This window comes from Indicator indicator, chromosome 35, assembly GCF_027791375.1.
Source record: "Indicator indicator isolate 239-I01 chromosome 35, UM_Iind_1.1, whole genome shotgun sequence".
Lineage (NCBI taxonomy): Eukaryota > Metazoa > Chordata > Aves > Piciformes > Indicatoridae > Indicator > Indicator indicator.
Window position 1 is genome coordinate 6,075,478 of NC_072044.1, and position 25,285 is coordinate 6,100,762.

At 55.2% G+C, this 25,285-nt stretch overlaps 2 protein-coding genes across 2 annotated transcripts; one reads left to right on the plus strand and one right to left on the minus strand.

The window, feature by feature from the left end:
• Positions 1-1,599: 1,599 nt before the first annotated feature.
• Positions 1,600-14,693, minus strand: DEF6 (DEF6 guanine nucleotide exchange factor). The gene is made up of 11 exons (XM_054395872.1): positions 14,598-14,693; positions 8,814-8,954; positions 6,797-6,982; positions 4,678-4,905; positions 4,412-4,558; positions 4,158-4,266; positions 3,779-4,077; positions 3,106-3,272; positions 2,723-2,921; positions 2,166-2,256; positions 1,600-1,808 (listed from the first exon to the last, which is right to left on the minus strand). Exons 1-11 carry the CDS (start codon positions 14,691-14,693, stop codon positions 1,600-1,602), a joined length of 1,872 nt encoding a protein of 623 aa, XP_054251847.1.
• Positions 14,694-20,222: 5,529 nt separating this feature from the next.
• RPL10A (ribosomal protein L10a) lies at positions 20,223-23,527 on the plus strand. The gene is made up of 6 exons (XM_054395811.1): positions 20,223-20,246; positions 20,468-20,542; positions 20,646-20,726; positions 21,051-21,199; positions 21,774-21,946; positions 23,332-23,527. The coding sequence occupies exons 1-6, from the start codon at positions 20,242-20,244 to the stop codon at positions 23,500-23,502; spliced, it is 654 nt and encodes a 217-aa protein (XP_054251786.1). The 5' UTR covers positions 20,223-20,241; the 3' UTR covers positions 23,503-23,527.
• The last annotated feature ends 1,758 nt before the right edge of the window (positions 23,528-25,285 follow it).

Genomic DNA, 25,285 nt, shown 5'->3' on the forward strand with positions numbered 1-25,285 from the left:
TGCATGGGGATTGCATGGGGCTGGAGGGACCATGCTGCTGCTCAGGACCACACCACTGCACCCCAGAGCAGTCAGAAAGAGGAGGAAAGGTGATGAACTTGACCTGCAGCCCCTGCAGAGCCAGGTCCACCATAGCTGTCAGCATGAGGGCTGAAGCCACCCATGCCCTCCCTGTGCGTCAGCAAGGCTGTGTGGGAGCAGGGCACAGGGCCACCCTGTCACCCTCATGGCCATACAGAGCCACTTTGTTCCCGGGGAACCACATCACTATGCTGGCAGCCACAGAAAGACCTCTGTCAGGCAGTGAGAAACGTGAAAAAGAAACACTTTGTGTGGGGGGAGAGCTGTGAGAGCAAAGGCTGGGAGCTCAGGGTAGCAGTTTGCAAGCAGCAGCTGAGCCCTGTGCTTTCATGCCTGCTGCCAGTGCCTGTTTGCAGAAGGGACCCCTATGTGACTGGGGGCTTTGTACCCTATACAGTAAAGACCCCAAATCCCAGGTAACTGGGTCTGGATTTAAACAGAGCTGCTGGGAAATCTCACCCTGGTGTCGGTGTCAAGGGGTGGTTTTGTGCAGGGGTTCACCAGCACACTTGGGTTTTGGTCTTAGTTTTCTGGGGAGCAAATCAGGTGGAGGAGAAAGGCCAGGCCAGGATTACTGGAGAGCTGCCACATCCCCTGGCTCCCAGTTCACATGGCCCTGGGAGTCTTTCCTCTTGCCTTCTACAAGTCTTGACCCCGGATCCTGAGCCAAGACTCCCTGAAGCAGGGAGTCCTGCAGCCCAAGGGCACAGAACTACCTGGAGCCCAGAGCATCACTAAATGCCCAAGAACACTTAATTAATTAATTAATCATACAGAGGTGTTGGCCCACCCAGATGTCACCCCTGTGCCAGCCTGGCCACCCAGAGGGGTCTTAATGATCTATGGACAGTTCACCAGCATCTGTGTCCCTTTTGGTCTTCCACAGCCCAAAATCCACTGGTGGAGCCTCTTCCCATGGCTGGGGTCTGAGTTATTTCCATGGCTCTTTTCCACAGCTGGAATCACACCCCTGCACTGGTTCGTTCAGGACCGTGGATGTGCAGGGAAGGAGGTCTGCAGGCCAGGGGCTCCAAAAGTTTATGGCTTGTTGGTTTCTGCTAACATCAGGGTGACCTCGGTGACCAACCACCACCTTCAGGGAGGCAGTCAAGGACACCCTGGTCTTTCTTGGGCACTGCTCAGTCTGTTAGGACACCCCTGGCAGCACTCAGGGCACATCAGGTGATGCAGAAGTGTTGCTGCTGGAAACCAAGGGGGGACTGAAGCCCTGGGCCATGCTGTCCAGACCCACAAGTGGCATTCTTTTTAGGCAGTGTGGAAACCAGAGAATGTGGAGTGGAGTCCTTGTCCCACAGCTACGCAGCCAAAAGGAGGAGGCCCTGCTGCCTTCAACCCAGGGCTGGGCTCTCTGAGCCTCCAGGCACATCATGGCTGCAGCCCTTCCCCGAAGGAACAGGAGCATCTCTGCTTTGCATGTAGTCACCTTTGGGCTCTGTGCTGGTGCCCACTTGTCTCCATCCAGAGGGGACTGTGTGTGTCCAGCTGGGTCCTGCCAGGCTAGTTAGTCAGCTCTGCAGCCTTGGTGTCCACATCTGGAGATGGTGGCACGCTGCTGTCCCCACCATTGCTCACATTCTCCTTGCTGCTGTCCCTCTTGGGGTTGCTGTCTTTATCCTCCACCTTCTGCTTGAGTCTGAGGGAGGAATCTTGTTGGGAGAGGAGAGGCTGGTAGCCAGCGAAGCCTCCTCCGCTCACTGTGCGCTTGTCTGGGAACAGACAGAGAAGAAAGTTGTTTCTCTGGGGTCCCAGCTGAGTCTGGGTCTCCTTGTCAGAGGCCCTGGGGTATCTCTTCTGAAAGATGGGGGGCCTTCCAGTGCCTGGGTACCCCCACAGCAGGGAAGATGGGTGGGAGAGGTACATAAGAGATGTCTCCTCTGGAGAGCTTCCAATCCCCCTTGGCTATTGTGATCCTGGGCAAGCTATGGGTGCCCTGATTTAGCAGGGTGGTGGAACTGGGTGACTTCCAGAAGTCCCTTCCAACCCCTCCATGCTGGGATTCTGTGAGCCCAGGCCCCAGTATGAGCATGCTGCAGAGGGGCAGGGAGGGTGTGGTGGAGCCTTACCTCCCGGCCCGATGGGGTGCATCAGGCGGTTCATCTGCACGTTCCAGTGCTTGACATTGGTGCTGGCCTGGCGCAGCTTCCGCTGGGCTGCCTGTGAGGGGCAGAGGGGTGAGCTGGCTGCCCCACAGCCCCTGGCCCGGGGCTGCAGGCAGGAGCCTCCCTCCCTGCACTGGAGGCTTCACCTGTGATAGAGACTCAGCTCATCCTCCTCTAGGTCTTCTACTCCTCCTCCAGTCCTCCCCCTGCACACACTGCCACTGCTGACACTGCTCTGCACACTGGCACTGTTCCCCCAGGGCAGGACATCCCTGTCCCATCCCCCCAGGGCAGGACACCCTTGTCCCATCCCTTCAGGACAGGACATCCTTGAACCACCCCCTCTCACCCAGGGCAGGACACCCTTGTCCCACCCCACGTCTGTGAATGGCACAGCTCAGAAAACCCCCAAGACAAGGCCGTCTTGGTCCACAAGCTGCTGGGTCCTCCCCAATATGGAGGTGACAGAGAGGGCTGGGAAGTCCCCAGGGTGAGGGATGTGGCACCACCATGAGGCTCACCATGACATCTTGGTCCACCCTCTGCCTGTTCACTCTCACTTCTTCCAGCTGCTTCTGTGCCTCTTCCAGACACTTGTTCTTGTTCTCCATCTCCTGCTTGAGGACTTGCTTCTCCTGCTGAGTTTTGATGATATATTCCTCTTGCTCCTCCTTCAGCTTCATCAGCTGCTTCAGCTTCTCCTCTTCCTCAGCCAGTAGCCTGTCCACAAGAGGTGAGGATGTCCCCCTGCCACTCCATTCACCAGCTTCACCCATCCCTACCAGCACGCTCCAGTCCAACCTAGGGAGCACTGCACTGCCTTTGGGGGCATATCCCCATGCCCCACCACTGCCTTGGGCATGGGGCTGCCCACAGAGGAGCAGCAGGGATGCCCTGATCCTACCTCGCCTGGGCATATCTCACGGCCTCCTCGTCCTGCCGTGCCTTCACCTCCTGCTGCAGGGCCTCCTGCAGCCGCTGCTGCATGGCCTCCAGCTCCAGGATGCGCCTGCGCTGCCGCTCAGCCTCTGCTTCCTTCAGGACCATCTCTGCCTGCATGGAGGCACGAGCCTGTGCCGGGGAGAGGACCCAGCAGCATGGGTGCCTGGTAGGGTCACCACCACCATCCCCAGGACCCCCTTGCCCCCTCATGCCTGAGTGTACAGGGCCAGACGTCTCCCACAGCAGAGAGAGCTCCAGAAGAGGCTGTTTCCCACCTCAGAAATGGGCTCCCTGGTCACCCCAGCACCAGCACTCACCTCTCACCTGGCCCCCGCTTCTTAGACCCCAGGGCAGGTTGTCCTCATCTCCTGCTCCTCAAGTACCTCACACATGTCTGCGGTGAACCCCCCATCCCTCATCCTCAGGTCACTTACAGCCCCCAGGAGCCCAGAGGTGATGGGTAGCAGCAGCATGGTTACAAGAGCAGGACATGCTTCTAAAAGCTTCTCCAAACCCATGGGCTGCCATGGGCAAGGGAAGGGCTTCCCCATGAGTCCTGTAGTTACCCAGCCCAGGGCACCCACCCCGTGAGGACAGCAGCCCTGCAGCAGGACATATGGCAAGGATGCTCCCACCTGCTCAGCCTCCCGCAGCTGGATCTCCAGGGTCCTCTGCATCTCCTCATGCTGCTGCCTGCGCTGCTGCTCCTCCTCCTGCAGGAGTATCTCTGCCTGCCGTTGGGCCTCCTTGAGCAGCTCCAGCTCCTGCAGCTTCCTCTCCTTCTCCTCCTGCAGCTGCTTGAGCCGCTGTGTCTCCTCCTCCTTGGCTGCCTTGCGCTGCTCCCGCTGCTCCCGCAGCTCCCGGCGCTTCTGCTTCAGGTCTTTGTGCAGGGACCTCTTGCCCTCGGCCTGCAGCCGGATGGCCGTCTGGATGGCTGGGGAGGGAGGGGGCCGGTCAGTGGGACACGGTGTGGGGCACGGGGGAGCTGGGAGGGGGCACAAGGTGGGCACAGACCGAGCGTCCACTCCTGGCGCTGCCGCGTGTCGGAGGCACTCATCTCGTAGGTGCGGGCCGGGGTCCGCACGCAGAACAGGCACCGCTTGCTGTCGCGGTCGGGCAGCACCTGCGGGGACAGGTCAGCAACGGCGTCACCGCCGTGTCCCGCCTTGCCCCCCCGCCCGCAGGCGTCCCCCATGCCCATGGATGTAAGGAGCTCTGTTGTTGGGTTCTCCTCCCTGTCCCTGAGCTAGGCGTGGCCCAGGCCGCACCTCCACGCAGCAGTGCTTGTCCAAGGCGATGCTGCCCTTCTTCTCCCTCCGCTCCTCACTCATGTAGTAGGACAAGACACTGGGCTTCAGCATGAACCACCGCTCCGACCAGTTCCTCCTCAGCTGGCCCTTCTTCCAGAGGTAGCCCTGTGCCCAAGAGACATGGGGATCAGAACTGGTATGGGGACAGGATGGGGTTCGTGTCCAAGGACACCTGTGCTCCTTGTGCCCCAGGGTTTGTGTCCCAGGACTTGTGGGCTCCTTGCCTGTTTGAGCACATCCTCGATGACCTCCTGGTACACCTCCTCCACAGCCATGCTGACAGCCTCCTGCTCAATGCCCCGCAGGAACCGCCCTGAGTTCACCATGTCCAGGAGCTGCCAGACCGTCAGCCCTCCCTGCCCCTGTGGCTCCTGGCACAGGTAATCTTCCAGCTCACAGGAGTTCAGCTCCACATTCATGGCCATGCAGATCTTCTTCAGAAGGTATTCCACCTGTGGGGATGAGGAACTGAGCTGAGAGCCACCTCCCCCCACTGACCTTTCTGAAGAGTCCAAGACCAGACCTCTTTCCAGCCTGGAGGTGCAGGACTCTTATCCCAGAGGTATCACCCCTTGTGCCGGTTGATGATGGCCAAGGTGTTCAAAGGAGCAGGAAGGCTCAGGAGGTTGACAATGATTTAGAGCTTGACCACTTCTGAGAGGTTTTTCCTTTAAACCACAGGGCTGAGATGGTTTTGGCTTGTTTGTCTGCAGGAGTCAAGTGCCTGAGGGAGGGCAGAGCAGCACTGCTGTCCTCCACACCCAGCCCATCAGACAGGTATCTCCAACCATGGTCCTGACCTCTGTACCACAGCTTTCCAGCTGATGTCAGAAAAAAACGGGGGAAAGCAGAGGGAGAGAGAGGTCCCTATAGAGTAGATGAAACTGTCAATAAATGGCTTTTTAAAAGAGCTGGAGTGGTTGGCAGGGTGTCAGGAAGACTTCCTTCAGCTTAGGTTTTGCTGCCACCTCTCCTCTACCCATGAAGTGGGGACCACATTGGGTGGGTGGCTGCAGAGAGGAGAACCACAGCAGTGTCCCCACACCCAGCTGGATTTTTTAAACAGGCAAAGGGCAGGAATTTCCGGGCAGAAATTATTTCAGGGCAGGAATTATTTCAGGGTATTTCTTTTTTTGTTGTTTTTTTCTAAGCTCAGCCTCGTGAGCCCAAAGCTGATTCAGTCTGTCATGGGCTGGGGAACAGGAAGCACCTCTCTGGGGAGCAGGAAGTGTGGTCACCCTCCTCGAGATGCAGCCCTGGGCTGCTGCTCTGGCTCTGCCTTTTTTGTTTTTTTTTTTCTTTGGCTTTTCTGCTGATCTCAGGAGGTTTGGTAGGGCAGAAGGAGGCAGCAGCTGCCCCCCTAGATGAGCAATTCCTGGTGAGGCTGCTCGTGGCTGCTGAGCTTGTCCCTCCTCCCCAGATCTGCTCACCTTCTCCTGGAGGTTTGAGATGAGAACCTCCCCCTCCAAATGCAGGGTGGAATGTAGGGATTTAGAGATTACTGCCAGAGGCTTTGCTGGGCAGCTGGGGCAGCCTGGCTCTTGACTCTCTGGGTCACAGAATCCCAGGCCGGTTTGGGTTGGGAGGGACATCCTCAACTAGAGCAGGTTGCACAGAGACCCAAACCTGACCTGGAATGGTGCCAGGGGTGCTGAGCAGTAGGTGAGCGTCTGCTAGGAGTGGGCAGAGAGGGACAGCTGGATCTGCTCTGCCACTGCCTTTATGGTGACATGGGCTGAGAGACAGAGGGGGACAGCCCTGTCCAGCCTGCAGAGCAGCCTCCCATTGTGCCAGACTTTCGGGGGGGTGTCACCTCTCTCCCTGATGGAAATCAGGAGTCCTCCAACACCATGCTTGACTCAGCCCTTGGGTGTGGGGTGTGAGGTGAAAGGGCTTCAGGCAAATGACCAGCCCCAGGAGGAGCTGAGCCACAGCTGCTCCTTGGTTGGAGCTCTGAGAACTGGCACATTCATTTCACAGCAGGCAAGAGCTTGTTGGCATCATCTTGAGGCACAGAAGGGCACCATGGACCAGCCCAAACCTCATCCTCTGAGACACCTCTGTGTGAGAGTCATCAGCATTTTGGAGGGGCCCAACCCAGCTGCCCGCACCTCTCTCTGGGCAGCAGGGGTAGCTATGGGCATAGTGAGGAGTGCCCAGGGCAGACAGGCCCCTATGCCACTCCCAGACTGCTCTCTGTCACACCCCGGAGGCACTGCATCTTGCAGGATGTGGTGGGACCTGCCAGGAAGTGATAGCAGAATGTCTCATCCCCAAGTGGGGCTCTGCCAGCACAAGAGCCCTGGAAAGAAGGGGATGATGGGAGGCAGAGGCAGGTCCTACCTCATCTGGCACCATGACCAGAGGGTATTTGTCTTCAGACAGAAAGTTGAAGAGACACCAGAGCTTGAAGGCATCTTGGTGGGACACGACACTGTTGCCATTCCGGTCAGCCTTGTAATTCTTCTTGGCTGTCAGGGTCCAGCAGAGCTCATCGAAGTGCTCCTTGACAAAAGCTCCTTCCTCCACCTGTGGGCAGGAGTCGGGAGTGAGCCTGGTGCTGCAGGGCTATGGAGGGGAGGTCAGGGGAAAAAAACCCTCACAGCTGAAATCTCCTGTCCTAGCTGGTGAGAAGCATGAGGTCCTCGACCCACGATGCCAGAGCATGTGTCCCCAGCACAGGTCCCTTAGCAAGGTGTCCTGGCCATCAGAAAAGATGCTACAGGATCACTGCAGCATTCAGCACTGTGGCATGGGCATGGTGGCCCAGCCATGTCCTACCAGAGTCTGCAGCACCAGCAGGAGCCTCATGGTGAAGCACACACAGCACTGCATGATGCTCTCCCAAGTGCCTCCATGGCTCTGGGTTGTTCTTGTTATCCCAGCCCCCTAGGAGCTGGGGCTCAGTGAGGAGAAACCATGGCCCATAGGCAGGCAGCGATAGGAGGGAAGGAGGAAGGTCACTTCCATCACCCTCAGCCCTGCTGTCTGTCCATGAGTTTCTGTGACCACTTACTGGGCATGCAATTTTAGTGTGACATTGGTGAACTGTGATGGGAACCAAGGGAGCCTGGCTACATCTGACTGCTCCATCCCAGCTATGTGAGCAAGCATGAGGGCAAATCACAGCCTGCAGCAGCACATCTGGAGCAGAACCTCTGGGTGGTAGAAAGCTGAGTGCCACTCTTACTAGGAAAAGCCACTTCCCGTTTCAGGCTGCCTCCGGGATTTTATTAGCCATGGTGAAACCAGAAGGAGGAGGTTTAAAAGTAATTTTTGACCCAGCTTTTCCCAACAGAGGTTGGACCAGATGATCTTTGAGGTCCTCTCCAACTTGCTGTTCTGTGATTAACCACATGGGAAACTGGAAGGGTTTTGGCTGCTCTGTGATGGAGAGGTTGGGCTGGGCTGACCTTGGGCAGCTGCCTGACCTAGGCAGAGGGAGCTGGGCAAGGCTCTGCCCTCTCTTGCTGTGGACCAGACCCTGGCAGCTGAGATCGGCATCCCTGGGCCAGGCTGGGCACCTCAGGGCAAGGCAAGATCAACACTGAGACTATCAGAGAACACAATATGCTGTGGGGAGCATGGCTGAGCCCTGGAGAAGCAGCAGGGGAGGAAAGAGTTACTGCAGCCAGCTCCAGGCCCTTCTCCTTCCAGCACACAGTGGAGGAAAGCTCTCAGCCAGTTTTCTTCTCCTCACTGCCTGGAGGAAACGAGCACCCAGCTGCCAAGCCTCACTGTGACCAACAAAAGTGCTCTGAGCCATGTGGAAAGTAGGAAGAAGGCTCCTGTGCACCCCAGCCTCTGCTCCTGCCCCAGCACCTCATCCTCTTGCCTCCTGCTCTTTGCCAGATGAGGTCACACCTCCGATTTGAGCAGAGGTGGTGAGGTAAAGGGGCTGGTTTCTCTCCCTGAGCCCTTTAGGACATGTGGGCTGAGATGTTCCCCCATGCCCAGCCCTGATAGCAAGGGCTGCTGTCAACCCTGCCATGGAGATGCTGAGTGTGGAACGTCCTCACCTGTTCTGCATTCACAGAATCACAGAACCTCAGCTGGGTTGCCTTGGAAGAGACCTTCAAAGTTTGTCCAGTCCAACGCCCTGCAACCAACTAAGCAGGTTGCTCAGTCCCAAACAACCTGCCCTGAATAGTTCTAGGGATGGGACATCCACCACTTCTCTGAGCAACGTGGGCCAGGGTCTCACCACCCTCAGTACTCCCCAACTCCCTCTACCCTCTTACAACCCATCGAGGCACAGGATCTCCAGAAGCAGAGGGGAGTGAGCTGTGGTGCTCCCATGGGATGCTGTGGTGTCTCCACCTGAGACACAGCAGGTCTGGGTGGACATCCCAGGGCTCACCTTGTCCAGGATGTACTTGTTGAGGTAAGGCATGTAGCCCTGGCTGGACACCGGCCCGTCATCGTCGTCACGGAAATGCTCCTCCAGCGCTACGGGGTCGTGGGGGATGCACAGCACTGTGTACAGGTTGTGGGACAGCACCTGGCCAAGTACGAGGTGTGAGGAGAAGGTGAATGACTGAGCTCCAACTCTGTCCCAACACATCCCTATGGTGCCACCCACCCACCTCAGGATTGTGCCCCCCTGCCTGGCACCACCTCCCTGCAGCCACAGTGCTGAGGTGTAGTTTGGGTTTGGCAGGGGGATGGCAGAATCCTCCTGGGTGTGAATTTCAACATCATTTAGAAATGGGCAGAAATTTGGTTTTTTTTTTAATTTTCTTTGCTTTATTGGCATGTGGGGAACTTTTTGTTGTTGCTTTTCCAAAGGGCTGGTTCAAACATTCCAGTTTTGATCTAGAGAAGATGCTGAGACACCCCAAGCTATGCTGTTGGGCAGCTGTCCTCAGCAATCTCTTGAGCTAACGACAGCTCCCAGCCTGGACACAGTCATTTTGGGCCAGAGGGGCACAGCAATATGCAAAGATGAAAAAATAAAAGATTCATAGGAAAAGAAGTTTCGTCTGGAATAGCAGACAATGCAGATCTGTTGCCACCATCTCCAGAAGCAGGTTGTGAGCAGCTTGCCAAGGGTTCAAGAGAAGATCATAGAATCATAGAATCAGTCAGGGTTGGAAGGGACCACAAGGATCATCTAGTTCCAATCCCCCTGCCATGGGCAGGGACACCTCACACTGGATCAGGCTGGCCAGAGCCTCATCCAGCCTGGCCTTAAATACCTCCAGGGATGGTGCCTCAACCACCTCCTTGGACAACCCATTCCAGGCTCTCACAACTCTCATGGGGAAGAACTTCTTCCTTACCAGATTCCAGCCTGAATCTCCCCACTTCCAGCTTTGTTCCATTCCCCCTCGTCACTACCTGATATCCCAAAAAGTCCCTCTCCAGCTTTCTTGTAGGCCCCCTTCAGATACTGGAAGGCCACAATAAGGTCACCTCGGAGCCTTCTCCTCTCCAGACTGAACAGCACCAACTCTTCAAGTCTGTCCTCACAGGAGAGGAGCTCCTGCCCTCTGATCATCCTTGTGGCCCTTCTCTGGACACCTTCCAGCATGTCCACATCCCTCTTGCAATAGGGGCTCCAGAACTGGATCCAGTACTCCAGGTGGGGTCTCACCAGAGCGGAGGAGAGGGAGAGAATCACCTCCCTCGATCTACTGGCCACAATTCTCTGGATGCAGCCCAAGATCTGGTTGGGCTGCAAGTGCTCACTGGTGGCTCATGTTGAGCTTCTCATCCCCCAGCACCCCCAAGTCCCTCTCCTCAGGGCTGCTCTCCAGCCAGTCCCTGCCCAGCCTGGATTTGTGCTTGGGATTGCCTCGACCCAGATGCAGGACCCTGCACTTGGTCTTGTTGAACCTCATGAGGTTGTCATGTGCCCAGCTCTGCAGCCTGTCCAGGTCCCTCTGGATGGATCCCTTCCCTCCAGCCTGTCAGCCACACCACACAGCTTGGTGTCATCAGCAAACTTCCTGAGGGTGCACTCAATGCCTCTGTCCATGTCACCGACAAAGCTATTGAAGACTATTAAGACTGGTCCCAGCACTGATCCCTGAGGGACTCCATTTGTCCCTGGCCTCCACTGGGACATGGAGCCATTGACTGCCACTCTTTGGGTGCGGCCATCAAGCCAGTTCTTTATCCATCTTGTGGTCCACCCACCAAACCCAGACTGCATCAGCTTGGAGACCAGGATGTGGTGTGGGACAGTGTGGAAGGCTTTGCTCAGGTCCAGGTAAATGACGTCAGTTGCTCGCCCCTCATCTATTAATGTTGTCACCTGTTCATAGAAGACCACCAGGTTTGTCAGGCAGGATTTGCCCTTGGTGAAGCCATCACCTCTTCACTATTCTTCTGTCTCAGCAGTGCCTCTAGGAGGATCTGCTCCATGACCTAACTGGGCACAGAGGTGTGACTGCCTGGCCTGTAGTTCCCTGGGTCATCTTTCTTACCCTTTTTGAAAACGGGAGTAATGTTTCCCCTTTTCCAGTCAGTGGGGACTTTACCAGACTGCCAGGACTTTTGGAATATAATAGTGAGAGGTTTAGCAACCTCATCTGCCAGTTCCCTCAGCACCCATGGGTGTATCCCATCAGGTCCCATGGACTTGAACACTTTCAGATTCTTCAGGTGATCATGAACCTGATCTTCACTTATGATGGGCAGTTCTTCCTTCCATTCCCTGCCATTATCTTCCATGACTCCAGGAGTGTGGCTGGAGGCCTTTGCAGTGAGGACTGAGGTAAAGAAGTCATTGAGAACTTCAGCCTTCTCCATGTCACTTGTGACCATTTCACCTGTTTCCTTTCTGAGGGGGGCCACACCTTCCCTAGGCTTCTTTTTATCATTAATATACCTGTAGAAAATCTTGGTGTTCCCTTTGACCTCTAGATTCAATTCAAACTGTGCCTTGGTGTGCAGCACTCCTGCTCCTCTCTGTGCAGGGCTAGAAATTTCCTCCCAGCAGGAGAAGAGCTGCTGGAGGCCACACAACTGAAGAAAGTTCTTGCTCAACCAGATTTTCTTTCTCTTTTCCACCTTCTGGACCGATGTTATCAGCAGGGCTCCACCCTGTGCACCAGCACCCAGCAGCTGTGGCCTGGAGCACTGCTGCAATGGCTGCACCTTTTGGGAGCCGTACTGGAGCAGAGAGGGATGGGAACACCCTGGGTATCCTGCAGGGCAGCCAACAAACCTGTCAGGATGGATTAAAAGTTTGGGAATCGCTCGCTGTTTCCAACATGGAGCTTTGTCCTCATCCCTTGCAGCTGCTCTCACAGCACCCCAAAAAGCCCTGGAAGGTCTTGTGTGTGCCCTATGGACAGCACTCTGAGCCCCTCCATATTCCTGGAGTGGTCACCTAAAAAATGGAAGTAGGGCAAGATGGGGAGCAAAGCCCTGGGCAGGCTGAGGGTGGGTGCATGGAGCTGGGGCTGCCCCAGCTCCATGGGAGAGGAGAGGTGGGAAAGCCCCTGCCAGGCTCTGAAAGGAGGGAAAAGTGATGGGGGAGAAGAGAAGGGACACTTGGAGAGTGGTTTGGTGACACAACCGCTCTCCTGCAGCATGCAGGAAATGGCTGGGTGGGGGGGGGCAGAGGTGTGCCTGACACCCCCAAGGACCCCAAATCCTTCCTAGCACCAGCCCTGATGCTGTTCTCCACCCTCTGCTCTCCTGCTCCATATCACTCCTCACTGCCACCCCTGCTGACATAGTCAGAGCCAGGGGTGGAATTTTTAAGCTGCCTGGAGAATGGCAGCTCCTCTTCTTCTGGGGTGATGCCAGGGCTGGGGGTGCGCTTTTGGGATGGAGCCTGGCTCCCTGCATTAAGCACAAACCCCTCTGGCCTCGGGGGGCAAGAGCAGGAGGCTGAAGCTTCTAGAAGCATGCAGGGAGTGTTGCTGCTGCCTTGGTTTCCCTGTGTACAAGCAGACCTGTCCTGCTGAGACAATCAAAGCTTCTGTGGAGCTGGGGGTGCAAGGAATCCTTTCCCAGGGAATCCCCAGCACCAGAAGCCTTTGCCAGCAGTGAGGGTGCCTTGAACTGCCCACACAGCTGCCTCACCATCCATCAGGCTGCATCTGTGGAGCTGGGGAGTCGCTCCCTGAGCCTGGCCAGGGAAGCTGTGATGGCATGGAGAGGACAAACACTCCTCCAGGAGCAGGGCTGCTGTGTAGGACAGACCTCCCCGTTATCTCTCCATGTAGCACTCAACCACCAGTTTGTCCTTCCTTCCTGTGCAGCTCTACATCTACACTAACATGCTCAGAACTCAACTGCTTCAACCCAACAGCTTCCCACAGCTTCCCCACCATGCTCTGAAGTGCTGCTGAATCTACCTGTGCAGCTGCCTAGAGAGAGCCTGGGGGAGTGAAGCACCCAGCAAAGTCCCTCCCAGCTCTTGTTTCTGTAGGTGCAAATGCTGTGAACATCAACATTTCTCCCACCCTTCTTCAAGACCCTTCTTGCAGCAACATGTCTGGGAGAGCAGAGCACAACCCAGGAGGAGTATGGAGAGGGGAAGGCCACCGTGGCTTTAACACTTCACTGCTCAAGGTGGTGAGACCCTGGATCTCTTCTCTGTGGACCAGCAGAATTGGCTTGCACAGGCTGGGGCAAACCTGAGCCACAGTCCAGCAGCAATGAGTGACGGAAATGAGCTGGCCCCAGCCTCAAGCCATCCAGAGCTGGGCTGCAGCACACAACAGCGCAACCCAACCCATCCCCACCCATCCCCTTGCCCATGGTGGGTGGCAAAGCAGCAAGGGCTGAATCTCCTTTCCCCTCCAAAATATCACCATGGGCAAAGCCACTGCAGAGTCTCTGTCCCAAGCAGCCCCACAGCCCCTGCAAGGGGGGTTGCAGGTCCTGATCCCCCCTGCACACTCTCTAGGAAATTGCTGCAGCCTCAGTGCTGAGTGCTGCACTGCTCACAGCAGCACTGCTGGGGCTGGGCTCCAGACACAGAGCTTGGGTGCAGGAGGTGCTGTGAGGGGAGCACAGCACCTCCCTGGGGATTAGTGAGGGGAATGAGGCCCTGGTCTGCTTTGGGATTTTCCTTAATCCTGAGGGCTGAGCAGGAAATGTGGCTCATGGGGCACTAGTGCAGAGACTTCCTGGGCCAGGCTGTTGGCTGCAAGGGCAGCAGCTGTGCAGAAGGAACCCGGCTCCCACTGCTTCTCCTCTGGATCTCTGCCAACAACCCCCTTCATTTTGGGACAAAGCATCCCCCTCTGCCAAGCCCAGCTCCATCCCTGCAGGCTGTCCTGGGAGAATCCCTACAAAACAGAGGCAATAAAGAGGTTTCTGCAGGGCATTTCACAACCCCTCTTGCAGCCTGGCAGCAGCTGTCAAGTTCTGACGCAACCCCTCCCTATGCTTTGCATGTTTCTAGCTCAGGTCTTGCAGCGCCTTGCTCCAGCAAGCATTTTCAACCCCAGCAGCAGCCAAAGAACCAAAACAAGACAACAAAAGAGGAGTCTCATAGTTTGCAAAGAGGAAAAAAAAATTAAAAAAACACCTCAAGTCAATAATTATTGGCAAAGCTGAGGAAGAACCTCGTGGAGTCCATCTGACCCAATCCTGGAGACAAACAGAAAGGTTTTCAAGCCACGAAGGTTCTGACAAAGGCTGAAGGTTCTGAAGGCTGAAGCCTGCTGCAGAAGCGCTCACCAGGTGGGGGAGAGGGGAGAGCAGAGATTTGTGAGGCTCTCTGTTATTTCTGCCCAGACCACTGAGGAATTTTGTTGAAAACTGGTCAGCCCCTACCTCGCAACCTGCTGGCTGAGCTGGAAGCACCAAGGTGAGCGCTCTGAGAAGCAAGTGCATAGGAAGCTGAGTTTGGGCTGCTGGTTGGGTATAAAAAGCGTAAGAGACTGAAAACAACCAAAAATCAGGATTCTCCTAATTATCAGCTAGAAAATATGCTTCAGCATGAACTGTCCTGACCTGTCTTTAAGAGGGAGATGAGGCAGAGCTGGAGAACCTCACCAAAAGCAGCATGGAGGTGAGAGCAGGGTCTCATTAATCCTAACATTTAACAGTTCCTCCGTGGAAACCCAGGGGGGATGAGAAGCATCCCTGGAGCCACTCTGCACACCTCCCTCTCCCCTACGCGCCAACCTGCCAGCCCCAGGCTGGGGTGACCCCAACCCGCCTGAGGACTCACCTTGAGCTGGGATTTGGAGACCTTGCCGCTCTTCTCCACGTCCAGGGCGGTGAACGCATACCAGATGGACTTGAGCAGCTCCGCTCGCAGGTCCATGGCGACAGGCGGCGGCGGCAAAGGCGGCTCCGTCGAGGCCGAGGATCCGGTTCCAGGAAGCCGCCTGCCCCGGAGGCCCCGGGCGGCGGGGTACGCGCGAAGCAGCAGCGCCATCTGCTTGGGCACATCTCGGCCCCACGGGACACAGCCCTGGGCTTCTCCCTCCCCACGGACAGAGCGTGGAGGAGAATGCAGGGCTCACAGAGAGGGATTTGGAAGCCTCTCACTCAGCCCAGAAATCAAAAGCTCTCTTCTGCAGAGAAAAATCCCCTCCCTGCCTCAAGCTCCAGCTTCCTCTTCTGAGATTTAAATGATGGGAACTCAAGTTGTGCCTCTCGGGAAGGCTCCAGCCCAGCTGGGTTTGGGATCAGTCACACCAAGGCAGGTGAGCAGACATCCAGCCCCCTGCAGCCCTCCTGGGTTCTGCCTATTCCTTTCTTGCACAAACCCCTTTCTGTGCCAGCTCTGCAGGTACAGCCAAAAAATAACCCCTCTGCTGCTGAGAGCCTGCACTGGTGTTGGGTTAACAGCTGGGCTCAATGATCTAAAGGCCTTTCCCAGCCAGAATGACTCCATGGTGCTCTCTGTGCTAGCTTTGCTCAGAAGCTGTCCCAGGGCAGTGGTCAGGCTGAGGCAGCCAGCTCAGGGCTCTCTTCCCAGCTCAGAGGGTTGTTGGATGTGTTCACAGACACCTTTTCTTCTGTTCACACTTCCCTAACACCAGGCTTGCAGGAGTCCTTGGAGGAGCCAAGGCCTGGAGGGAGGTTGGAGCCAGGTACAGGTAGGCCTCTTCTCCCAAGGAAAAGTGCTGGAATATGAAGAAACAGCCACAGGCTGCACCAGGGGGGCTTTAGGTTATAAAATACTTCTCCACTGAAAGGGTTCTCAAAACCTGGCACAGGCTGCCCAGGGAGGTGGCTGAATCCCCATCCCTGGAGGGGTTTCAGAGGGGCAGAGATGTGGTACTGAGGGCCATGGTTGAGCACCAGCTGTGTAGAGTTAGAGAATGGTTGGACTCCAGGATCTTGAAGGGCTTATCCAACCAAAACCATTCTGTGAGACCCAGGAGACAGCTTTTAGCCCCTCTAAACCAAAGGCTGAGAGCTCAGAGGCTACAGTTTGTCTTGCTCACACTTCTCAGTGCTGGTTTTGGACAATCACAGACCCTGGTTTGGTCAGTTCAGCAAATCTCCACAACTTCTGCAATTCTTTCATCCGCAGGACAGCAACAGCCACCCCAGCCACCAGCCCCAGGGACTGACAGAGGGAAGGAGGCTTCCTTTGTTGAACAGAACATTTTTAAGTTGGTTTTATTTATTTTTATTTTTACCAGTACTTACACCCAAGCCTAACTCAGCCCCCAACAAGGGATGCCTGGCTTTGGTAGAGGGAGATCTTTGCTCTGCTCCACAGCCTGTCAAGAAGTTTGCTGGAGAGTGGGGTGTGAAGAGATTGAGAACTGCTGTGGGAGCTGCCTGGGCCCTCACTCCAGCATCAGGGGCTGGTCACCCCTCCAGGCACTGTGCTCAGGACAGCCTGATGTGGCTTTACTGCTTCTGTGCATACGCTGCCCACTTGTCCCTTTCTAGGAGAGGTGGAGAGGGGAGCTGCTGGACCATTCCTGGAGGGAAAGCACAGGAAGTGTCTTCCCAAAAAGAGACCGAGTCTCTGTGGCTCCATCTCTACTGCAGAAGACTATCAGGTCTTGGAGATTTTAGCCATCAAGAAACAAATACCAGAAGATACAATATGTGTCCAAGGCAAGGAGCAGGAAGTGCCTGCTTTGAGCCCAGGAGAACAGCAGAACCTCCAAGAGAAGGCAGCAGCCACCATCTCCAGCGTCCCTGGGAGAAGAGAGCCCTGTGGAGAAGGGGCTGGAGCTGCCATCTGTGCCCTATCGGGAGGGCTCAGTGCCCATTCTCAGACATGGCTGCCCTGGGTGGGCCACGCTGGTGCTGCACTGCTGCTGCTCCTCTTCCTCATCAGGCACCTGCAGGTGAAGAAGCACAGGCACTGTTCATGCCTCCCTGTGCAGCGTGGGGCAGGTCAGCAACCTGAGCGGGAAGGATTCATATCAGCTTCTCCAGGGGGCTAAGAGGAGACTGGTCCCACCAGTGGCAAACCTTAGTGCTGAACAGAGCAGAAAAGGGAGATGGCATACAAGGAGCTTTGCAGGGTGAGGGAAGGACTGCCAAAAGGAAAGGAGCAATTCCCACCTGCCCTTTTAACTCTCAGTGTGCTCAGGGAGGACTCCTCTGTGCCACTCTCATGCCTGCCACAAGAAATGAATTCCCATCACCTCTCAGTTTAATGTCACCTCATTTTGGAGGTGGCTATTGGGTCATGGTGGCATTGTTCTCAACAATCCCCACCCTCCTCTGCCAAACATCTCCAGAAGCACTGTCTCATAGTTCAAAGGAAAATCCTGTCCAAGTGCTCCCACAGGAAACAGGTTCTGCTTGGGCTTCATGGTTGGCACAAACACAGCATGCAGCTTACTGGCCTTGTCTGAAGGCTTCTCATCTCTCAGACAACTGTGAGAGAGCCCACAGGTGAGACAACACTTCCAGCATCTGCCTACACCACCAGCAGATTTGCCTTCTTGTCAGATTGCTAAAATCTTGACAGGAGATCACATGTTCTGTGTCCTTGGTCACCTGTCCTTGGTCCCTCTGCACCTAGTGGACTTGTTAAGGCTCAGGCTGAGAGGAGCGTGACAGGTGGAACACAGACAGTTGTAGCTACATCTAAAAACAAAGAGGTCCTCACCTTTCTGAACTGTCACCTTATGGACATAAGCTGTGGACCCATCTTCAGGTTCAATGACTTGCCCTTCAATCAGCTTTTCACCTGACAGGGTTAATAAAAAGCAATGAACGCTGCCTGCAGAGGCCAGCTTCTCTGCTCCCAGGAGCTGTCCCCTTTGCTGCATCTTCTCAAGGAAACCAATCCCACAGAAGACAGCAAAACTGTTGCATAGAAACTGTTATTTATCAAGCTTCCCTCTGAATAGCCATGGAGGCACTTCCCAGAAATGCTGGAGCCTCCCCTCCCAGACAGGAGGATACAGGACAAAGAACCCCAGTGAGGGCTTGTTTAGCAGCTGCCATGCACAGCCCTGTAAGCCAAGAAGCAGAAAGGATAATGAGTGCTAAGTGGTTTGGATGTAAAGTAGAAAGCAATGAGATGAACTCAGCTGGGAGCTTTTCATGGTGTCAGCAAGTGCCTGAAGATTTATTTTCTTCTACTCTTTTGGAGGATCAACACTTGGAAAAAAAATGCAAGACCTAAAGTGTTGCTGTTGCCTTTGATGGGCTGTGAAGACACTTGACATAGCTCTAGGTAGCCTTGTGATAGTGCTTCAGTGACCAAATTATTTGATGCAAAGAGGACATTGCTCTATCCCCCCTGAAGGTGAGGATTCCAAGGTACATGTCTGGAGAGTCACAGAATGCAGTGTGTTTCAACAGTCCCACTCCACACATGATAAACTTGGAATCACAGAATTATTACAGTTGGAAAAGATCTCCAAGATCATGCAGTCCAACCCTTAACCCAGCACTGCCAGGTCACCATCAAACCATGTCTCTCAGCACCACATCTACAAAGCTTCGAAACCCCTCCAGGGACAGAGACCTCCACCTATGCCCTGGGCAGCCTGGGCCAGGCTAAACCACTCTTTCTGTGCACCATTCCCACACCCAGGGCTGGCAGAGCTGGCAATCTGTTCCACAGCCACAGAGAACATAAAAGCTTCTCAGGCCTTCTGACAGCCTTATTTTAGAGATAGCCCAAATGACACTATCAAGCCTTTCCCATCCTCTAGATGACCTGCAGGAAAAGTTTATGACTACTTCAAAGTCTGAAGCTACAGGTGGAGAGTGTCCTGTGCTGAAAGAGTCAGGAGCAGGATGATAAGCTTTATCCCTGGAAGCATCCTCATTCCCTCCTCCCTTTCCTAATTCTCAGCCTTCTGAAGAACAGAATTGCAAACTACAACCGGACCCTCATAAAAATATTTCACTAGAGGCACGCTGCTCATAGATTATCTTTAAAAGCATCTGCAGTGGATTCTTCATGAGTCATCTTTGAGATAGCCTTGTATTTTATCATTTTAATTTCCAGGAACAAGTCTGACCACTCTCCATCCCTTCAGCATCCAGGGGTGCAGGCATACTTTGTGCCGTGCTTATTGCCCTCTAACCTAAATGCTTCCAACACCTGACAGACAGCTGCTGCAAATTCTGGCTGCTTTTAGGGCTGACACCTCCTGGGAAGCACTGCAGCTCATTTCCCAGCAAACGCTCCATCCCAGCAAGGTCGCTTGGAAATACAGGTCCATTTGAGCTGCTACGGCTGCCATGCAAACCGCTATCAGCGCTGCTGGTGGAGCCGCAACCCTCTGCGAGGGATGGGGCAGGCGGTGCCCCAGGAAAGGTAAATGTAGGTGCGATGTGGAGCCACTCCAGGGATGACAGGGCGGGCCGGGGACTGGACAGGACAGGACAGGGCAAGGCAAGGCAAGGCAAGGCAAGGCAAGGCCTGGCACCATGGCAAGCCCTGCGGGGGAGCAGCGAGACGAGGCTGGCCCAGATACCCTGAGGATGGCAGAGAGAGATGGCGGCTGCTGGCTATAGGGGGTGATGGCAGCAACTCGCTGGGGCCCGGCTGCCCCTCGGCCGCCATCTCCTCCTCCTCCCGCACCGACCTGAGGAAACCCGAAAGGACCGAATCCGCCGCCTGAACGTCATGCACCAAGACCCGACCCCTGCCCGTTCCGCCCCGCAACCCGCATAGCACCGGAGCTCACCGACGCGCCGCAGCCGTCCGCATGCTATCATCCAGGTTCCGGGGCTCGGCGCACCGCTCCTCGGGACTGGGCTGTCAGGGCCGATTTAGGACACGCGAGCCAATGCGCGGGGGAGAGCGGCTAGCGCATGCGTACTGCAGACAGTGAGGCCGGAGGTACGGCTTGTCCGTAGCGGTCTGGCGCTGTAAGCCCTTCCGCAACCGGAGTGAGCTTAACAAGGAGTGCTTATATCACCGAAATCCAAGAGCAGGAACCTGCCCCAGCGCAAAGCGTTGTGTTCTGGCAGCCTCTCACGCATGGGCCGCGTCCCATATCCTTCTTGGTGGCTGCTGAGGTGTGGCCTAGGGCTCTTGGGGTGTGTACCCTCGTCACTGCGCTGCGAAGCTATTGAGGGGCTCGTGGTCTGGTAGGCTGAGACAGTAGGCAAAAAGACCAGAGCTGGTCATTTACCAGCAAAGGAGATGCAGACGTTAGGGGAGCCGAGAGGCGGGGAAGCCGGTAGGGCCCTCCAGCCTTGTTCCGCCATGCCCAATAATGGTGTCCACCGTGCCACAGACCATTACTCCCAACGTGGCAACCGCACAGTGCTACACTGCGCCGCTCTCAACATGGCGGCCACACGGTGCTTGTACACTGCCGCTTTCAACATGGCACCATCGCCAAGTCTCGCGAGATTTCACATCTATTTATAGGGCACGAGGAAGTAGCACAGTCTTTCTGTCTCGGCGAGCCGCCGCCATGAGGTGGGTGAACATGCTGCGGGTTATCCGCCACCATCCTTGCCTATCCGGCAACTACGGGGCGATTCGGGCGGCTGGCAGGGTGCGGGCAGCGGAGGCCGATCTTTGGGGCTGCCGAGGGGGAGCTCGGATGGGCCGGGCGGGCTGAGGGGCTTTGTCTCCGCGGCCCGCAGGAGGCCCGGTCCTGGTCAGCCCTGAGCCCGCCTTGTCTTTCCTCCCCGCAGCAGCAAGGTCTCCCGCGACACACTGTACGAGGCAGTGAAGGAGGTGCTGCAGGGCAGCAAGACCAAGAAGCGCAAGTACGATCCTGTGCCATGACAAGCCGCGGCGCTTGGCCGGTGTCTCGCTGACCCCCAGCCTGGCTGAGCCCTCACCTGCTCCGCTTCCCTCTCTAATTCTTAGGTTCGTGGAGACGGTGGAGCTGCAGATCAGCCTGAAGAACTATGACCCGCAAAAGGATAAGCGCTTCTCCGGCACCGTCAGGTTCGCCATGTTCTAGCTCCCACCCAGCCTTCGGCCCGCGCCCCCGCCGGCTGTCACAGCACGGGGGCCCGGCGCGGAACCGCTCGGGTAGTTCAGACCACCCCGGCTGAGCGGGTGTGACTGGACGGACCCCTACCCTGGGTCTTAAAACATTAGGGGAGGTGGGGGAAGCTTCTCTGCTGACCCCACCGACCTGCTGGAGAAAGCAGGTTAGAAGCTGTGGAGGAAAATACCCAGGTGCTGCGGTAAGGTATCTCTGTGATGGTTTCCGTTGGAAGCATGTGGTGCTGGTGGTCCATAGTCATTTGAATCTTCTGTCCCCAGGCTGAAGTCAACTCCACGGCCCAAGTTCTCAGTCTGCTTGCTGGGGGACCAGCAGCACTGCGATGAGGCCAAAGCAGTCGACATCCCTCACATGGACATAGAGGCTCTGAAGAAACTCAACAAAAACAAGAAACTGGTGAAGAAGCTGGGTGAGTGGTGACGTAGGTCACCCTGGATGACTCGGGAGGGATGGTTTTCCCTGCACTTGTATTTCCATGTCCTGGTTAACTGTAGGAATAAAAAGCTGGACAAAGTCGGCCTGAATCTGTCTAGAAACTGTCCAGAAGAGCAAATAAGCTGTTAAGAGTGGAAGGTCTGACAGATCAGTCCTCCAGGAGTGGGGTTGATGTTCTTCTCCAGAAGAAAAGTACACAGCAAAATTGTCTCCCTTAAAGTTTCATTCTTAGTTATTCCTAACTTTCCTGGTTGGGGAGCTGGATAGCAGCTAAAGCTGAGGTGAGGCTTGGACTTCACCTTCAGGATTGAAATTTGGAGTGTCAGAGTATGGAGCTGGGGGTGGGGGGGTTGGTACAGTAACAGGAATGATTTCTGATAGAATTGAGTGAAAACACCTTCAGGTCAGCCTGGCAGGGCTCTGGGAATATCAAAACACTTGAGGGAAGTGGAGCAGCTCAGTCTTGGATGAGCTGATGGTTCTGGTCTTGGTGTAGGAGCCGAGTCTGTTCTCACTCTGATGGTTCCTCACCCCCATGCTTCTTGCAGCCAAGAAGTACGACGCTTTCCTGGCTTCTGAGTCCTTGATCAAGCAAATTCCTCGAATCTTGGGTCCGGGTCTGAACAAAGCTGGCAAATTCCCTTCTCTGCTCACTCACAACGAGAACCTGGTGGCCAAGGTGGATGAGGTCAAATCTACCATCAAATTCCAGATGAAGAAGGTAAAGCTGTGCCTTTCCCTTCCAGAGCAGCTCCTCGTGGCTGCTGTCACTTGTCTGTGGCTGCGTTTTGCAGGCTGGGCTGTAGGTGTCTCTCGAGCATCTCCCCTGAAGTGCTGCTGGTTCCTTCTGCAGGGAAGAGAGCACTGAGCTGCCACCTGGAGAGGAGGAGGCCTTTATCTGGCTGAAAGATTTGGGAGCAGACTATTAGGAGATGATCTTGATGTGTCGGTGCTGAGCTCAATTGATGCTAATTAATGCTTTTTGTAGTAAGGGGGTGGCAGTGGCAGGGTGGGGCACAGGCAGGCATATCCCTGGCATGGGGGAGGGGGCTGTGCTCTGCCAGAGGAGAGCCCAGGACTTCACTCTGCAAATAAACTCTGGAGCAGCTCTTGAAAGCCCTAGGACTACAGCAGCCCCATTCAGTCTGGTGCCTGAATGGGACGTCAGGGTGTTACTGAGGCACTGACAGCTCTGACTTGCTGAGGTGTGGGCCTGGGTGAACAACTGGGAGGATGTGGCCAGTGTCACAGTTTGCAGAGGCTCCAGCAGCTGGAGTGCTGAGCTGAGGAGGCTGTCCTGATGCTTGGCCTGCCAGTTTGCCCTTTTGTCTTCAGCCTGTGGGGAGCAGCCCTCAGAAGCTCCTTGGCCTCTCCATGTCTTATGTATGGAGAGGAAGGGCTGGTGGCTGGTGCCCAGAATGAAAGTGAAGCTTGTGGCATGCTTAGGGGTGAAGTTTGGAGCTCAGGGTCTGTCCTGCAGCAGGTCAATGGGGTTAAAGCAGGGTCTGCTCCCATGTCAGCTCAGAACAGCTCCAAGCTCTCTATCCTGGTTTTCCAGGCTGCGGTGCTCCTGCTGCCCCGTGCCATCTGGTGCTTAAAGGAGCTGATAGGAAAGTTGGGGACAGGGTCTGTAGTGAGAGGACAAGGGGTGGTGGTTTGAAACTAAGAGACATTCAGACCTGGTGGGCAAAAAATTTTGTGGTAAAACCCTGTCCCAGATCACCCAGAGAGGTGGGAGATGTCCCACCATTCCAGGCCAGGTTGGTTGGGGCTCTAGCTGCAGATGTCCCTGCTGGCTGCAGAGGCTTGGACTGGATGGACTTTAAAGGTCCTCTCCAACCCCAACCAGTCTGGGGTAAGTCACCTTTGTGTTCTGAACAAGCTGGACCTTTCAAAGCTGTTGTTCAGAGCTGGCATTCAGGTGCCACCAGATACAGTCATGGGAGCCACATGCCAAACACCTTGAGCTCTGTGGCAACCCTGCTCCATGGCTGAGCTGGAGAAGTCCTGTCCAGCTGGCAAGAAGAGATCATTTGATGCCCTGAAGAGTTCTGTCAGTGAATGCTGTGTAATGGTGCCTGAGTGAACCCTGGTGTCTGTCTGTAGGTGCTGTGTCTGGCTGTGGCTGTTGGCCATGTGAAGATGACAGAGGATGAGCTGGTCTACAACATCCACCTGGCCATCAACTTCCTGGTGTCCTTGCTGAAGAAGAACTGGCAGAACGTTCGTGCTCTGTACATCAAGAGTACCATGGGCAAGCCCCAGCGCCTCTACTGAGGGGCAGCAATAAAGTTTTAGGACACCTGCAGCTCTGTGTTGGTTGTGTTCCTCCAAACTTTGTTGGGAAGGGTTTGCTGAAGAGCTGCTCCTCTCTGTGATAGGAAAGTTCTCAAATGCTATGTCAAGGTGGTGGGGATGTGAATGCAAGGGTTGGAGCTTTTGAGAGAGGATCCTGGTCAACAGGGGTTCAGGGCAGGGAGCAGGAATAGCTGCACTCACACCAGGAACAATTAACATCCAGGGCAGGATAGAGGTAGAACCTCTGCACTTGTCCTGTAGCCTCAAGATGCTCCAATTTAGGCCTTTGCTTTGTGCTATAGTCTCCTGAGGCCACCTTGCACCACCAGGTTCTGCTCCATGGCAGCAAGCTTCCCCAGTTTGGGAGGAAATCCCATTTACAGGCTTCTGCTGCTCTACCACAACCACTAATGGGCTGGGTGGGAGCTCTGCAAGGGGGCTGGGGCTGATGGAGCAGTTTCCATCCCTTCTGCTTCCTTCAGCCAGTCCTTGCCCCACTGCACGTTCTGGGCTAAAAAGGGCCATGTTGGCTCTACTGACTATACTGTATAAATAAGGGCATTGTGTCATGGCTGGCAAGTCCTGCAAGGGTGCAGGGTTTAAGCTGGGAAATAAAAAAAAAAAACAAATGCCCTGAGAAAGCATCTGAGGAAACAGAACAATGAGAGCAGCTCCAGCTCCTGCTGCTAGAAACCTTTACAAGAACTGTTTGGCGCCAGAGCGTTCTGAAAGATCAAGAAATTCCATTTAATCATAAAAAAGACAATACAAAATGCAAATAATTTCTTTTTCTTTTTTACAAAGTTCAGATAAATTTTTTCTTTTTAATCAAGTGCAAATAACTTCATGAACTACATCTTTCATTGCTTGAACCGTTCGCTGGAGGTGGCAAGTCGTGGCCTGCTTTGAAAGGTAGAGAGAAATATCCCAACGTGAAAAGAACCCCAAAATCCCCAAAGGACCAAATCCCAGCAACCCTCCTTCATGTTTCTCACGTCCAGACATTCAGTACATTGGGGGAGGGGGGCTGGTGCTGTGGTTTTCAGCCTTTCAAGCCCTTTCTGAGGGGCTGGGGGAAGAGGGCTTGAGCTGCAGTGGGGTGGCTCTGGAGCTCCACTGGGTGCTTTTTTGGGGGAGAGTATTTGAGCTATTTGGTGTCTTTTTGTCACCAAGGTGCTGCCCACCTCACCCTTCCAAACCTGCTTGAAGGGAGGGGAGGTAGTGGGTGCAGTGACAAGGGTGACAACCAGGACACAAGGCTCTGGGTGCCTTGGTCTCAGCAAGGTCAGCAACCCCGCAGCTAAATCACAGAGAATTAATTAACTCCTCTGAGCAAGGTGATGAAGGACAAAAACCCTTGGTTGCCTCATACCAGGGTTGGTCATTCCTGGGTGTTTTTATCGTCTAAATATGAAAGACCCTTACAAGAGCCACTGCTCTGCTATGACTGCCCCCAGGCAATAACCCCCAAAATCCCTATGACAGCTTTTGTGCATCAGAGCAGCTGCTCAGGCACTGTCTGAGTGACAAACAGCTCCACCTGCAGATGTGGAGTTTCCACAGGGGCTGGGAGCTGGGCGACAGGAGAGGTAAATCCACAGCCGGGATGGACCAGGACAAACTTTTCCAGCCATCCTGAGGACAAACCTCACCCCCCCTACCCCAGCTCACCCAGACCACAGCCCCCGACAGCACCCTGCAGCAGCTCTGGGGGCTGCTGGAGCAGCAGGGATTGAGGCGAGAGTACACAAGGGAGCAGCTG